Genomic DNA, 17929 nt, shown 5'->3' on the forward strand with positions numbered 1-17929 from the left:
TTGAACGCACGCAAGGTTATTACGCGCACGCTATCCATGTCAGCGCATGAAGGAGATCAACTCCTCGAGCTTGCAAGTGACAGCGGGCTGAAAAGTATGTTTGACATAACATCTCTGCCGGCATTCTGGATCAAAGTCAAAGCTAAATATCCTGACATAGCCATGAAAGCACTGAAAACGTTGCTTCCATTTCCAACATATCTCTGCGATGCATGCAACGAAAACTAATTTGCGGAATAGACTGGACATAAGGAAACCTCTTCGAGTATGTCTGTCTCCCATCACCCCTCGATAGGACTGTCTTGTTGCAGGAAAACAAGCCCAGGGCTCCCACTTCAGCGATATTGGTGTGTTGCAATGATTTTGTATGTTCATACGGGGAAAATATGTGCTGTATTCTTAATATCCAAACGTTACTTAAAATGTTATGATGCTATTGAATTATAAGTGACTTATATAATCTTATAACAATTACAGCACGGAAACAGGCCATCTCTGCCCTTCTAGTCCGTGCTGAACGCTACTCTCACCTAATCCCACCAACCTGCACACAGCCCATAACCCTCCATTCCTTTCCTGTCCACATACCTGTCCAATTTTTTTTAAATGATAATATTGAACCTGCCTCTACCATTTCTACTGGAAGTTCGTTCAACACTTACTTCAAGCTCCCCTGTCCTCCCCTGATAATTGACATATCACTATGTTCATGCGAGGAAAATATGCGCTGTGTGCTTAAGATTAAATTCGTTAGATAAACCCTTTTAGAAATGAAATTGAGTGTATTAGCCACTTATCACCTATATTCCGGTTGTGATTAATATCCCCCCCCCAAACAGAATCGCCAAAAACTATTTGTAGAAAAAAATCGGCACGTACAGGAATGCGCAAGTCCCGCATGCGCACACAGATGCCCGGGCAAGGCTTCATGGTCATTGTAGTCTTTCTCGGGGTAAACATAACGTATTTGACTGCTACCCTTGTCCGTTGGCTACACTATCACCCCCACCCCCGCCCCCGCACCCGGATCGGCCGGTTCGCAAGTGTATTGTCAATAATAAACCAGTCCGCGGTGCAAAAAAGGTTGGAGACCCCTGCACTACACGATAGGAAGGATGTAATTGTGCTGGAGGAAATGCGGAATGGTTTCACCAGTTGGATTGGAGGATTTTAGTTATGGGGAGAGATTGGACAGGTCACTGTTGTTTATCCTGAAAGAAAGGCGACTGGGAGGTGACCTGATAGAAGTGTATAAGATCATGAAGGGCATAGATAGGGTTGATTGACAAAGTCATAGGAATCAAGGTCAAGAGGGCATAGATTAAGATGAGAGGACAGACCTTTAAAAGGGATCTGGGGTAAGGTTGTTTTACTGGTTGATATCTGAACACATTTTTGTTCAGAACACAGAGTTTGTGCAATCAAATACAATTTGTTCGTTCATCATGTGCCATGTGGTATGACGTAGGCGATCATCGGCTGTCCATGACCATGATTGTTCTTCTCAAATTTTTCTATGGAAGTGGTTTGTCATTGCCTTTTTGGTAGTGTCTTTACAAGATGGATGCTCTCAGCCGTTATTAACACTCTTCAGAGATTGTCTGCCTGGCATTCGTTGTCACCTGGACAATAGTAACACCTACATCAGGATTTGTTTACTGATTACAGCTCAGTGTTCAACACAGTCATACCCGCAGTCCTCAGTTCAAACCAACAAGCTCCAAAACCTAGGCCTCTGTACCACCCTGTGCAACTGGCTCCATGACGTCCCTCTGGGAAACCAGTCTGTGTGAATCAGAAATAACATCTCCTCCACACTGTCTAGCAACACTGGCTCACCTCAAGGATGTGTGCTTAGCTCACTGCGGTGCTCTCTCTACACCCACGATTATGTGACTAGAGCCACCTATAAGGTTGCCAATGACATAACTTTTGTTGGAAGAGTTCTAGGTGATGATAAGAAGGCATGCAGGAGTGTGATAGATCAGCTGACTGAGTGGTGTCACAAGAAAGTTGTAAAATCATCCAGCTCTATCATGAGCACTAGCCTCCCCAGCATTGAGGACACCTTCAAAAGGCAATGTCTCAAAAAGTTAGCATCCATCATTAAGGACCCCCATCACCCAGGACATACCCTCTTCTCACTGCTACCATCAACAAGCCTGAAGACAGACACTCAACTTTTTAGGAACAGTTTCATCTGCTCTGCCATAAGATTACTGAATGGATAATGAATCCATGAATACTACCTCACTATTTATTTTTCTCTCTTTTTACATTACTTATTTCATTATATATATTTTTATAATTCTGACTCTGATTCAGGGATAGTTTAATTGGCTGTGGCAGTGAGATAAATAGTTACTTTCCTTCATTTTCACAAGAGCCTCTCCAATCTCTTCAACCAAGGGAGTTTCAGTGACAGACCAGGCATATCTCCTTAATCTAATTGGTTCACTCTCTCTGGAATAGCAGTAGACACCCACTGGCATATGTCATCAAACTTGTTGTTTTGCGGCAAACAAATATGTGAACTTGAGATCTCTAAGGCTTCAGGGTAACCATACCAATATCCAACTTCCCCTCTCAAGCTCAGCTCAGTCAGGAAACACTTCAAATGAGTGGGCAAATTAAATAACTACAATGAAACAAAGGGAGCTTAAAACACAGATTTAATTTGCAAGAGTTCATTCTGTTGCCACTTCCTGGTGAAAAGTGGAGTTACCAGTAAAGATAGCTTCATTGCATGATTATTCCAGTGTTTGGTTTCAGCTTCTGGAAACTAGGGGAGGGGAGGGAACGTCAACTCAGACCATGAGAGGCCTGTGTCGGGCATTTTCATGCCTTACAGGGTGCAGATTGGAAGTCTGCGTGGGGCGCCACTCCTCACACAGACTAGAACAATGTGGGATTAAGTGCCTTGCTCAAGAGCACAAACATGCTACCACAGCAGAGGCTCGAACTAGCGACCTTGAGTTAACTACACGAACGCCTTAACCACTTGGCCACGTGGAAACTAGATGGAATTAAATCAGGTGGAAATATGGATTCTGATTTAGGAAGAAGGTGGCGGCAATCTTGGGAAATTAGGGACATTGTGCGCATTTGACTTTATTTGGTGAACCAAACTTCACCTTATTTAATTGTATTTGGTTTGACAACAGGCTGCCAGTCCCTTTCCTTCCTGTTTACCCTTGTCAAGAGAGCCTTCATCATCATACTGTGATGAATAACCATCTATGTCAATTCTTTGGTAGTACCTGATTTGAAGGCATTTAATCTTACCTCATTTGTATGTTTTTCTCACTTGGTCCTCTTAGAGCAATGGTACATAGTGGAATAGTTAAATCAGGTTTACTATCACTGACATACACTCAGTTGCCACATTATTAGGTACCTCCTGTATGTGTTGTGCATTCAGAGATGCTCTTCTGCACACCAGTGTTGTAACTTTTGGTTATTTGAGTGACTGTCACTTTCCTGTCAGCTTGAACTAATCTGACCATTCTCCTCTGACCTCTCACATTTGCATGGCATTTTTTCTCTCAGATCTGCTGCTCACTGGATGTTTTCTTTTTAACAGTTTTCTGTAAACTCAGTATGTGAAAATCCCAGGAGATCAGCCGTTTCTGAGATATCAAACCACTATGTCTGGCATCAACAATCACGATCAAAGTAACTTAGATCAAATTTCCTCCCCATTCTGATGTTTGGTCTGAACAACTGAACCTTTTGACCATGTCTGCATGCTTTTCTGCATTGAGTTGCTGCCTCTGGGATAGTTTTCTAGATCTATGTTCCATAAGAGTTGGCAAGTCCAAGTAATGTACCTGGGATAAGAAGGCAGTCAGTACTAGTGACCACAAGATATCACCAGATCCTGGTTACGATGGATCAGAACCAATCACGATCTCTAGTGAAGGAATGTTGTTTGCTGTACCCGGTCTTGCTGTCATATATTGCAATGTGACTGCATCGTCATTCAGTGGCCTAGCAAGCCACTCACTTCAGGGGCGATAATTACTGACTGTGCTTATCCTGCCCACATCCACAAAAGAATAAAAGAAATATTAAATTCTTCCTGCTAAGAAATCCATGCTTTGTGTGGGGAAAATACTTTGAGCAGAACTGAATTTTAGCAGTGATAGAAATAGTTTCGAAAATACTTAAAAAGATTGCTTTTCTTGATAGGTTGTCTGTTGGTCAAATATGACTCCAGTACAGTGGGTTATGAGGTGACTTAAGAGGTTGCAAATGGAACAAGAGACATGATTTTGGAGTCTCTTTAGACCAGGTTGCTGTGTGTTCCCCATGACACATTGTGGTGCAGTAGGAGGCACTGCTGCCAGGAAGTTCCAGCAATTTGGGTTGCTCCCAATTTGTTGAAATAGAACGCGCACTCCGGGCTCCGGGTTTGTACTCTATGATCCTCTGGGTTCCCTCCAGGTGCTTCAGTGTCTTCCCAGAATCTGAAATTGTGCCAGTTTGAAGATTAATTGTCAAGTCAAGTCAAGTCAAGTCAAGTCACTTTTTATTGTCATTTCCACCATAATTGCTGGTACAGAACATAGTAAAAATGGGACAACATTTTCCAGGACTACATGCTACATGAAACAATACAAAAACTACACTGAACTACGTAAGAAAAAACACAAAAACTACACTGGACTACAGACCTATCCGACACTGCATAAAGTGCACAAATTCGTGCAGGCACTACAATAAGTAATAATAAGTAACTAGACAACGGGGTGACCTGTTGAGGCACCCTTTGAGAGAAGGGTAGTGCAGTCTGATGTGACCAGAATGAACATGAAATTTTCCTGAATGCTCTTGGTATCGCTTTGCTTTGGAAACTGAAGTAGAAAACCTCAGTTTATTAAAGAAGAAGGACACGTAGCAAAGGAAATATAGCTGATCTTCATTTAACGAAGGACACTTCTGATGGCATTATTTCTGGTTTATCTGCCACCCTTGTGCCTCTCGTTGTCATTCTGGAGAATGCAGTCCTTTCATCCCCGGTTTCTTCATCTCTTCTGCTGTTTTTTGTTTGTCTCTGATTCTGGAGACATGCATGCCTCTCCTCCTCTGTCTCTTCTTCTCTCATCTTTTTTTGTCCTGACTCTTTGATCCTGGAGTTGTTCGGCCCTGGCCTCATCCAATTCTTGTTCTCTCCCTCTCCTTGCCGCTTCGCGACGACATTTGGCGTCATCTGTTGACCGTAATGTCCCCCTTCCCTTTCCATGCAGCATAACTAGGCTGACCATTTTTTTACCCTAATGCTGGATAGAAGATACGAAGCAATAACACCAAAGGATGCTGATTATTCTTCATGATGTGGTTGGTGTTCTACTAAATGGATGTGATATAGTCACTGCTGTCTTTTGACTGCAGCAAAGGGTTTTATGGGTGTCTCGAAGTATATCATTACAATAAGGTTTAATTATCTCTTATTGATGGGTGGCAGTTAGATCTGTCCCAATCCTGCACATGCTGATGGTGATTAGCAGAATGTGACCCCGCGAAATAGAGCTGCCCTGCCCTTTTGCTCCGATAGGTGTCGCTGCTGAGGCTGGCCGTGCGCATGCGTCGGGCTGGCGCGTTCCGATTTCCATGATAGCCAATCGGGTCTTGGGTTAAAAGGGAGCCTGTTTATTTTGGTGAATGAGCAACTTTATATGAATATATAACCCTGAACTTTGCCTTCATTCTGTAAGTTAGTGCATTTTAATTCGATTCAGCCAAAAAAAGCACCGTTTGCGCTAATTGGAGGTCACAAACAGACAAACAGACAGACAGAGCATGAGAGTTTTAGTAGTATATAGATAAACAAGACAATAGGCACAGTAGAGGGTAGTAGGTTGGTGTCAGTCCAGGCTCTGGGTATTGAGGAGTCTGATGGCTTGGGGGAAGAAACTGCTACATAGTCTGGTCGTGAGAGCGCAAATGCTTCAGTGCTTTTTGCCAGATGGCAGGAGGGAGAAGAGCTTATATGAGGGGTGCGTGGGGTCCTTCATAATGCTGTTTGCTTTGCGGAAACACTGCGATGTAAATGTCTGTGATGGCGGGAAGAGAGACCCTGATGATCTTCTCAGCTGACCTCACTATCCGCTGCAGGGTCTTGCGATCCGGGATGGTGCAATTTCTGAACCAGGCAGTGATGCAGCTGCTCAGGATGCTCTCAATACAACCCCTGTAGAATGTGGTGAGGATGTGGGGTGGGAGGTGGACTTTTCTCAGCCTTCGCAGAAAGTAGAGATTCTGCTGGGCTTTCTTTGCTATGGAGCTGGTGTTGAGGGACCAGGTGAGATTCTCTGCCAGGTGAACACAAAGAATTTTGGTGCTCTTAACCATCTCTACAGAGGAGTCATCGATGTTCAGCGGAGAGTGGTCACTCCATGTCCTCCTGAAGTCAACAACCATCTCTTTTGTTCACATTCAGAGACAGGTTGTTGGCTCTGCACCAGTCCGTTAGCCGCTGCACCTCCTCTCTGTATGCGGACTCATCGTTCTTGCTGATGAGACCCACCACGGTTGTGTCATCGGCGAACTTGATGATGTGGTTCGAGCTGTGTGTTGCAGCACAGTTGTGGGTCAGCAGAATGAACAGCAGTGGACTGAGCACACAACCCTGGGGGGCCCCCGTGCTCAGTGTGATGGTGTTGGAGATGCTGCTTCCAATCCGGACTGACAGGGGTCTCCCAGTCAGGAAGTCTAGGATCCAGTTGCAGAGGGTGGTGTTCGGGCCCAGTAGGCTCAGCTTTCCAATCAGTTTCTGAGGAATGATTGTGTCGAATGCAGAACTGAAGTCTATGAACAGCATTCGAACGTACATATCTTTCTTGTCCAGGTGGGTTAGGGCCAGGTGGAGGGTGATGGCAATGGCATCGTCTGTTGAACGGTTGGGACGGTACGTGGACTGCAGGGGGTCCAGTGAGGGGGGCAGCAGGGTCTTGATGTGTCTCATGATGAGCCTCTCGAAACACTTCATGGTGATGGATGTGAGAGCAACAGGACGGTAATCATTGAGGCAGGACATTGAAGACTTCTTCGGCACAGGAACGATGGTGGCGGCCTTGAAGCACGTAGGAATGACGGCGCTGCTCAGGGAGATGTTGAAGGTGTAACTATCTGTGTTGCAGGTAGCTGGCTGGAGAATTGGGCTTGTGAGAGAGATTATTTTACAGAGAAACAATGGAAACTGGACTGATGAGAATAGTCTGAGAATCACAATGGATTTAATGAGCTGAACAGCCTCCAAAACTATAAGAAAATATTTAAAAATTTCAAATTCATTGTGCCATCACAAGAAGTTCCTTCTCCACTCGAGCCATCATAAGACCATGAGAATGCAAGACACAGGAACAGAATTAGGCATTCAGCCCTTTGAGTCTGCTCTGTCATTTCATCATGGCTGATCCATTACCCTCTCAACTCCATTCTCATTCCTTCTCCCCATAACCTTTCAAGTCCTGACTAATCAAGAACCTATCAACCTCCACATGCAATGACCTGGCCTCCACAGCTGCCTATGGCAGTGAATTCCACAGATTCACCATCTCTGGCTCAAGCAATTTCTCTTCATCTCCTTTCTAAATGGACATTCTATTCTGAGGTAGTGTCCTCTGGTCCTAGCCTTCCCCAGCATAGTAAACCTCCTCTCCACCTCCACTCTATCTAGACCTTTCAACATTCGATAGGTTTCAATGTGATTCCACCGCACCCCCCCGCCCCCCGCCACCACCAATTCTAAGTTCCAGCAAGTAAAAGCCCAGAGACTTCAATCACTCCTCACATGATAAGCCTTTAATTCCGGGAATAATTCTTCTGAACTTCCACTGAACCCTCTCCAAAATCTGCACAGTCTTTCTTAAATAAGGGGCCCAAAACTGCTCACAATACTCCAAGTGAGGCCTCACCAGTGCCTTATAAAGCCTCATCATTACATCCTTGTTTTTATAATCCAGTTCTCTTAAAATGAAGGCTCACATTGTATTTGCATTCCTCACCATGGACTCAACCTGCAAATTAACCTTTAGGGAATTCTGCACCAGGACTCCCAAGTCTCCTTCCACATCAGATTTTGGAATTTTCTCCCTGTTTAGAAAATAATCTATGCTTTTATTCCTTCTACCAAAGTGTATGACTATACACTTCCCAACACAGTATTCCATTTGCCATTTCTTTATCCATTCTCCTAATCTGTCCAAGTTTTTCTGCTGCTTCACTGTTTCCTCAACACTACCTGCCCCTCCATCTACATTTATGTCATCTGCAGACTTGCACACAAAGCCATCAATTCTGTCATGCACATCATTGGCAAACAGTGTAAAAAGCAGCAGTCCCAACACCAATTCTTACAGAACACCACGAGTCACTGGCAGCCAGTCAGAAAGGCTTCCTTTATTCCCACAGCCTACCTCTTGCCAAACAGCCAGTGCTGCCTTCTTTACTGTAGTACAATGGACTCTTATTCTGTTAAACAGTCTCATGTGGCACCTTGTCAAAGTCCTTCTGAAAATCTAAATACACAACATCCACCAATTCTCCTTTGTCTATCCTGTTTGTTATTTCCTCAAAGAATTCCAACAAATTTGTCAGGTAAGATTTTCCCTCAAAGAAACCATGCTGACTTTGACCTGCTATATCATGTGCCCTTAAGTACACTGAAACCACATCCTCAACGATCAGCTCCAACATCTTCCCTACCACTGAAGTCAGGTGAACTGGCCTATAATTTGCTTTCTCCTGTCTCCCTTCCTTCTTGAAGTGTGGAGTCATACTTGCGGTTTTCCAGTCTTCCTGACCCATACCAGAATCTATTGATTCTTGAAACATCATTATTAATGCCTCCACAATCTCTTCAGCTATCTCTTTCAAACCCCTGGGGTGTAGTCCATCTGGTCCAGGTGACTTACTGTATCTACCTTCAGACATTTCATTTTCCAAAGTAACTCCTCCCTAGTAATCTCAACTGCACTCACTTCTGCCCCTTACTGTCTTGAACTTCTGGCATACTGCTAGTCTCTTCCACAGTGAAGACTGATGCAACATACTTATTCAGTCTGTCCGCTACTTTCTTGCCTCCATTACCAGCATCATTTTCCAGCGGTCCGGCGTCTACTCTCATCTCTCTTTTACTCTTTATATGTCTGAGAAAAACTTGTGGTATCCTCTTTGATAGTGTTGACTAGTTTACCTTTATATTTGATTTTTTCCACTTATATCTTTTTAGTTACTTCCTGATGTTTTTTTTTAAGTTTCCTAATCCTCTACCTTCCCACTAATTTTTGCTTTATTATCTCCCCTCTGTTTTATTTTATTTTGGCTTTGATTCCCTAGTCAGCTACAGTTGTGTCATCCTGCTTTTAGAATGCTTGTTCTTTGGGATGTACCTATCCTGTGCCTTCCAAATTGTTCCTTGAAACTCTAGCCACTGCTGCTCTGCCATCATTCCTGCTAGCATCCCCTTACAATCAACATTAGCCAACTCCTCTCTCATGCCTCTGCAACTTCTTTTACTCTACTGTGATAGTGATACATCTGACTTTAGCTTCTCCTTCTCAAATTGCAATGTGAATTATATCATATTATGATCTCTGACTCCTGAAGGTTCCTTTACCTTAAGCTCTCTAATCAAATTCAGTTCATTGCACGACATCCAATCCTGAAGAGCTGATCCCCTAGTGGGCTCCACCACAATTCTTCTAAAAACCATCTTGTAGTCATTCTACAACTTCTCTGTTTTGAGATCCAGCACCAACCTGATCTTCCCAATTTACCTGCATATTGAAAACTGCCATGACTATCATACTATTGCCCTTTTGACATATATTTTCTATCTCCCTTTGTAATTTGTAGCCCACATTCTGGCTACTGTTCAAAGACCTGCATATAGCTCCCATTAGGGTTTTTTTCACCCTTGCAGTTTTTTAACTCTACCCACTAGGATTCTACATCTTCTAATCCTCTGTCATCTCTTCTAAGGATTTGATTTCATTTTTTATCAACAGAGCCACCTTATCCCATCTACCTACCTGCCTGTCCTTCCGATACAACGTGTATCCTTGGATGTAACACTCCCACTAAAATCTTCTTTCAGCCACAACGTAGTGATGCCCACATCATAACTGACAATCTCTAACGGTGCTACAAGATCACCTATCTTATTCTGCATGTTATGTGCATTCAAATATAATGTCTTTTTTTCTGTATTTGTCATGCTTTTTGATTTTGTTCCCCTTTTTCACTGCATCTCATCCCACTGACTGCAACTTTGCCCTATCATCTGCTTGTCCTTCCTCACCGTCTCCCTACACACTGCTTCTGCCTGTAAACCAACCGCCATATCCTCAGTCCTATCACTCCAGTTCCCACTCCCCTGCCAAATTAGTTTAAACCCTCCCCAACAGCTCTAGCAAACCTGCCTGCAAGGATATTTGTCCCCCACAGGTTCAGGTGTAATCTGTCCCTTTTGTACAGGGGGTACCTTCCCCAGAGGTGATCCCAATTTGTAATAAGCTCTTCGGGCCTGTGCAGGGAGCTGGACAGTGTTGGGCTCCAAAGTTTGTAGCGCACCTGAATTGGGTAATTGTTGTTTAATGAGCTTCATTAATCGTTTAAAGTTCCTTGTGTTTTTTTTTCAAGCAAGTCGCTTTTGTAATAAGGCCTGACTTTCCACTGCACTTGGGTTCCAATATTGCTAGCACACCTCGTGACAGAAGGACCCTGCCAGTAGTGGACTCAGTGGAGGTTAAACAGCAGCATTTTGACATCGGTAGACTTAAGGTGAGAATGTCACCTACTCTCAAGTCCACGTCTGGAGTCTACATTCCAAGTGACTCTAGCCTACATTCTGAATTTCTCGAGTCCGTGGTCTGAGCTTCTTTAGTCTACACCGTCTTTTTCTGGGTCTCAAGTTCGGCAAAGTTCTCAAGGTTCTCCATGTCATCCAGGGTCTCCAGCTCAGTAAGGTTCTCAAGGCACTCCAGGATTCCCATGGCCCGCTAGGTTTCTGAAACTTATACAATGTTTCCGAGGTTCATTTAATGTTTTCTCTGTCTTGAGGTTTCTAAATATCTCTCAGGATCTGCAGGTCTCTCTCAAGTTTCCCAGGCTTCTCTCAAGTTTTCAGGACTCTCTGGCCATCGGGCACCAGCCATAGGGAGGGCGGGTATGGTAGCGAGCTCTTTGAGCCTCTCCGGGGAGCTGGAGTGTGTAGGGCTCTGAGGTTTTTAGAGCACCTGAATTGGTTAATTGTTAAGTTTATTTTGATAGGCTCGGGCGTTCCATGTTACTTGTATTATTTAAATGGACGCCCAATTAGCACTAGTCCCAGGGTCCTAGTTTTGAGAATGTTACATCTCACGGTGTTGCTCGTCCAAGCCACCGATGTTCTTTTGGAATTATAATGAATAAACTCTGGTCACGGTCTCTACATTGCAGTCTGTCTTTCATCCACATGAGAGTTCCGACATTGCCAGTGCACAGCATGACACCAATGATCCAGAAATCTGAAAGCTGGCCCCCGCAACAGTTTTTCAGCCACACTAAATCATCCTATTCTTACTGTCACTGGCGCATGCACAGGCAGCAATCCAGAAACTGCTACCCTGGAGGTTCTACTTTTCAGCAGGGATCATATGTCAGGGATTCCCAGGAGCATATTGTATTTCTTGAAATCACCTTTGAATCTTTTTTTTCCCTCTCCTCCTGGTGATCACTTCCCATAGAAGAGTGTGTCTGCTTTTGGACACTGATACCAGGCACCAGAATGATATGGTCTGCCTGGCATGGCTGACTGATGTTTGGGTCTCAGCACTGATGGTGCTTGACCAGGAGATGATGCTGACATTGGTTTGTTAATCCTTCCAAAGGTGTTGTGAGATTTCGTGTCGATAGTATCTCTCCAGTTCCTTTTGTCTCTTTACTCTTTTGACTGTTTATTCCCCCCACAGACGCCGCCTGGCTTGCTGAGTTCCTCCAGCATTTTTTTGTGAGCAACTCCACTGCACCACCGATTAGTTGCAAGATTTTAGAGCAACTTTGTTACGCAGAACTTCCTTCTGGTTAAATTAATCTCCTTCAAAATGAGAATTGAGTCATTGACTTTAGCGGAAAGCTGAAGAAGTGTACACAAGATAAATAACTTAGGTAGAAATGTAAGAGCTTTGATTAGGATGGTTTCAGTTGATTGTCAAAGTTGGCTGCATGATGTTAGGCAAACAATTAGGAAGAAGAACGTACGAAAATACAAATACATTTGCCAGATGGTCATAAAAGGAATTTGTTCTGAAAAATTGTGAGATAATATCTGCAGGAAGGACAAACAAGGCATCGAGAAAGACAATGAAGGAAAGATGATGATTAACACTGAGGAACAGAGGCAATCCCTGTCCTTGGATCCCTGACGGCAGATACAACAGTACAGTAGATAAGCTATATGACATAGTGTGCACATCATGGAATGTAATCATGTGGAAGTCATCTTGGAATTTCTCAAAGCCCTAGGTAAGTCACAGTTGAAAACTTAGATTCAGAGGTTAATAGATCAATACAGCACAGAAACAGACTCTTCAAACCATCTAGTCTGTGCTAAACTGTTGTTCTGCCAGAGTGACATTGATCCACACCTGCACCATAGCCTTCCATATACCTCCCATCCATGTCCATATCCAAACTTCTCTTCAATGTTGTAATCGAACTTGCATTCACCACTTCCACTAGCAGCTCATTTCACTCTCACACCACCCTGTGAGTGAAACCATTCCCCCTCACTTCCCCTTAAATGAAAGGTTTCACCTTTTACCCTAAACCTATGACCTCTAGTTCTAGGTTTGCTCATTTCAGTGGAAAGAAAGCCTGCTTGCACTAACCCTATCTACATCTCTGATAATTTCGTATACCCCTACCCAATCTCCCCTCATTCTCCTGCATCCAGGCGTGTTTCATTACATTTTAGAAAGGACACAGAGGAGATCTATAGAGTTACATCAAGAGAGAATGGTTGGGGTTGTTCTCTTTAGAATCAATGGGTAGATGGGGGAGATTTAACTGAGGTCAATAAAATTATGAGAAGTTTACACAAGGTGTTGTAATATGAGCGTAATTAAAAGTAAGTTAATATTAATTAGGATATCATGGGGGGTCTACTTCCGTTTGTGGTTCTTCCTAGTGGCCCTCGTGTACATAGTGTTCCCGCCATGCCGTACGGGTTGTGAAAGCCTCTGTATATACGTAATGTTTTGAAGTTGGAGATAAAGTTGTTTCTTTGGCATGAAGTTGTCGAGTGTGCCTTTTCAAAGTAGAAGTTACCACATACAAGAAAGGATCAACAATCTACTGCTTGAACTCATCAGGTCGAGCAGCATCTGTGGGAGGAAAGGAATTATTGATATTTCAGCTTGAACCCCTGCATCTGAAAGGTTGATTGCTGTTGACAGAGAGAGAGAGAGATCAGAAACGGGGTGGGTGAGGGTGAATTTTAAGGTAATGGGTAAAATGATTATTGGGAAGTTGAGGAGAATGTCATTCATTAGTAGGTGAGTAATATGGAACCCACCACCAGAATCGGAGATAAAAGCAGAAATCCGTAACAAGAGTAAAGATTTAGAGCTGTAATGTGGGAACAACTGAAATAGTCTCACCATGGACATGTGAGTGAGGCAATGCTGCAGTAGGTGGTGCTACTGGCTCACAGCTGCGATGACCCAGTTTCCATCCTGACCTCCAGAACATCTTCCTGCCGCTGCCGCGCGCTTCGGCTTGTGGCTCTGTTTGTCCCCTCCTAAATGAGGCACGAAAAATAATGGAAGTCCGGACAGTCCTGCAGTTGGCCCTATGACAGACATTGTCTCTGTTCTCATCAATTTAAAAATTACTCCTCTGGCTATTCTGGGTCTGATGAAGGGTCAATGATCTGAAATCTTGTCTCTTTTCACCTATCGCCTGTGCATTTCGGAAATTAGCATTTACAATTCCAGAAAGACGCAGCCGAAACAGCCAGGAGGGGGCTGAAATGTGGAAGCTTCAGTGCAGAAAAAAAGTAGAGTTTACAATATAACTTCAATTAATGGGTAAGGAAAGAAATCTGTGCAGATTATGAAATCTATAAACAGGAGTGAAAAGGTGAAATTAAATTCCATACAGTCTGAATATATCAAGCAACTGCGCGCGGATTTAATTTGATAACAGTGCGAGGAGCACGGTACACATGCTTTATACTTAACCTCAATGCTCGAACTATTAGAGAACATTGTGGGAAAGTGTACAATTTGCATGGCTCTAGTCGCAGGGGGTTTCAATTTGGGGTCCACGGACCGCTTGCTTAATGGTATTGGTGCATGGCATAAAAAATATTGGGAACTCCTGCTAGTGGAATATTGGTAATGCTGTCGTCGTTGTTTGTAGGGATGCGGTGTTGATTGCTACTAACTTCGTAAAGGAATTTGGTATGTAAATGAAGAACAATTGAAAGCTCGTGGCTTTTATTATAAGATGGCTTGAATCTATTTATAAAGTTTAACTCTCTTTTCTTTTTTTTAAATCAACATTCTTTGTTTTTCCAAGTTTGGGAGACTTGGACTTGTGCTCATCATCCTCACACAGATGTAGTAACACGGCTCACCAGGAGATGGCAGATCTTGCTGCCGAGGAAACATTTTTTTCCCCGTCTTTGCACACACGGGATTTTCAGCGAAAAGTTAAAAGAAATTAATTGCCGTCAACTTTGCCTGCCGCAGCTTATTCGCTCTATGTGCAGGGTTACTGAAGATTTTATCAGTCACCGATATGGATGTGTCACTGACTAAGGAACGAACAGGGCTAAACTACAATCGACAGTTTGGAAGGTGAAAAACCTTTCATTCTAAAGCCGGTTTCATGTACTGTATAGTGCTTGTCTCCAACTCAGCTCTAATCAGGGCAGTCTTGATTTAGTTCTGGTAATATTGGTAGCCGTTGCATGTGCATGGTCTGTTGTACGGAAGCAGAAAGGATGGAGTGAGAATCTAACTGCTCTTATAAGAGCAAGGAGTGGAACTCCTGATATATTAATCACTGGACGAACACTGGCGGAATCCTGCCGAATCTGTGCGGGGCTGAGTCCGACCCACACTGCGCTCAGCACAAATGCTCTTACCATGGTAGTGTACTGGCAAAACTGGATTGAACTTTGGGGCTATGCGCTCGAGTTGCACTTGTATGCTAACGATTTTACAGCTAACGTAGTGTTTTACCAACACCATGTAACCTGTAGAGCTTCGACTCTGCCTAGGGCCAATCGGAACCGTGGGGCGTCCTCAAGAGGGGGCCGCACTTGGAGCACATAGCTTTGGGCTCAGAGCTCGCATGCCTATAAATACCGGAGCCACTCCAGCCAGCTTGCACTGCTACACTGAACCTCCGATCAACCGTCAGGAAGGCGGGAAGAATAAAAACGAGACTTCGACTAAACTGGGCACTATTTGTGTAAATTATCTATCTGAATTCCTTCCCGTCCATTTCAGAATCTTGCAAGTATAGAGCGGGAAATTAAGAGCAGCAAGTGTGTGCAGTAGTTCTGTGGCAGCCTACCCTGATGTATTCTGTAGAAACGACCCAAGTCTTCGACCCATACGTCCGGGTAATACAGAATGCCAATATTTCTCATTACGCCTCGAACAGGTCCTTGCTGCAGCCCCTGTGGGACTACCTGCGAGTCAACCACCAGGATACCCTCCGCTCGCCTCTCTTTCCAGTCATCATCTCAGTCTCTACCTACTTCATCACCTGCACCTTCTACATGACGCTCGACATCTTGGCTCGCAGATGCCCGGCCATTAACAAGTGCAAGATCCAGCCGGAGCAGCATGTAACGTGGGCAAACATTCTCAAGACTCTGTGGCTTACCGGCTACAACCACGTTATCTTTGTTTTCCCAGCAGCCGCCTTCCAGTGGTACTGGCGACCTCCGATCCCCCTCCTGGAAGACACACCACAGCTCTCCGAGTTCCTTATAGGAATCCTCAGCTGCACAATTCTCTTCGACTTCCAGTATTACTTCTGGCACCTTATGCACCACAAGTTTCGATGGCTCTACACGACTTTCCACGCCATTCATCACGAATATTACGCTCCCTTCTCCTGGTCGACGCAGTATCTATCTGCCTGGGAACTGATCAGCGTTGGCTTTTGGACTACCATAGACCCGATTATCCTGCAGTGTCACAGCCTGACAGCGTTCACCTTCATGATCTTGAACGTCTGGATAGCAGTGGAAGACCACAGCGGCTATGACTTTCCTTGGGCTTTACACAATATTATCCCTTTCGGGCTCTGGGGCGGCTCTGTGAAACACGATGCTCACCACCAGAAACCACAGTACAATTTTGCCCCTTACTTCTCACACTGGGACTGGCTTTGCGGCACTTGCTGCGAATACAAGCGCTCGCCCGCCTGTTTGGAGATGGAAAAGAAGCGACGCAAAGCCAGCAAAAGCTAGAAATATATCTAGCATCCCGCTGTCTGATGAAAGCCGCATTTCTCCCGCGTAAAACAAGGTGCCAAGAGAAGCGGGTTGGAGACGATAGAGAAATCGGCAGTGCAATGATCAAAGAAAATCTTGAGTGAGCTGACTGCCGGAATATTCTGACGTTAAATATCGCAGTTATTTATTTTTCACATGTTAAAACGAACGCAATACCTTTGAAGTAAGCTATGTGTAGTACGGTATAAAAACGCGCTACATTTGTACTTACCGTTATACGTGAGGTAAATATCCATTTTAAAGAGGTACCATGATTATGAATGTTTCAATTATCTTACGTACATTGTGTAATGTATATTGGAAAGAAACCTCTGTGGCATCATTTCTAAGCATTTGCAAAACTTTTGCCCCAAATATTTAAAATAATACGTCATATGTATTTAAGAATAGATTATGGAATACAGGCAAAAATGTAAATATGTCCTTAAAATGCAAAATGTCTTCGAATACAAATAAAAATGTTCACTTTTTATCTGTTTGTGGTTCTGTGTTCACTAGTTCACTGAGAGTAGCATGGCGTGGTGATCGGTAAGGCTTGCATAAAATTTCAGGCAATCACACTGTGCCGACCATGTCGCACATACTTGAAAAGGTTAATAACTGAATTTGACACTTACATTAAATAGTCCCTTCCTTATTTTAATGATAAGTCGGAGAGGGTTCTGCTGTTTATTCACCATGCTCTGACGCTGTTGGCCGCAAACGACACTCACATTGCACAGGAATAGTTAACTAAATCGATGACCTTTCATCTACAACGATCTGATGTAAATGTGAAACTAAAAAGTCACGCCTTCACTGTGGTACAGCTTGTCGAAGCTCACAAAATGTTTGGTGTTTTCAACCAGATGTTAGAAGATACTTTAAATTATACAAATTCCCATCCACGTCCCGTGAAGGTTATCCTCCCCTCTGCTGTGCATGCCTGGGTCTTCGGAGATATATCGCCCCTCTCCATTTCCATCCAGCCGACTTTGTGCAAGCCCTTCGTTTTGTATTGAACAGTCCGTTCTGGTTGATCTAGAAGCACAAATATCACTCAGAGTTCTATTTGTGTTCCGGGAGAATTCCTAATACAATATGTGGACAGGCCGATTAGAGGACAGGTCGTACTGGATCCAATACTGGGTAATGAACTTCATCAGGTTACAGATTTCTCCGTGGGTGAGCATTTCGGAGATAAAGACCACAGCTGTCTGAGCTTTAGCATAGGAATGGACAACAGCAGAAGCAGACGGTTTGCAAAGTAACCGGGGAGAGCATACTTAAGGTCTAGGAAGCGAAGATCAGCCAGGGCTCTTGAGAATTATAAAGTAGCCAGGAAGGATATTAATAAGGGGTGTGGGAAAGCTGGAAGGGGACATGAGAAGTGCTTGATGAGTCGGATTACGGAAAACACCAAGG

At 43.9% G+C, this 17929-nt stretch overlaps 1 protein-coding gene across 1 annotated transcript; it reads left to right on the forward strand.

Moving 5' to 3' along the window:
- Window positions 1–15030: 15030 nt before the first annotated feature.
- On the forward strand, window positions 15031–16923 carry LOC140197228 (cholesterol 25-hydroxylase-like protein 2). Its single transcript, XM_072257153.1, has one exon. It carries the CDS (start codon window positions 15578–15580, stop codon window positions 16478–16480), a length of 903 nt encoding a protein of 300 aa, XP_072113254.1. The 5' UTR covers window positions 15031–15577; the 3' UTR covers window positions 16481–16923.
- The last annotated feature ends 1006 nt before the right edge of the window (window positions 16924–17929 follow it).

The sequence above is a fragment of the Mobula birostris genome, chromosome 5, assembly GCF_030028105.1.
Source record: "Mobula birostris isolate sMobBir1 chromosome 5, sMobBir1.hap1, whole genome shotgun sequence".
NCBI classification, from domain to species: domain Eukaryota; kingdom Metazoa; phylum Chordata; class Chondrichthyes; order Myliobatiformes; family Myliobatidae; genus Mobula; species Mobula birostris.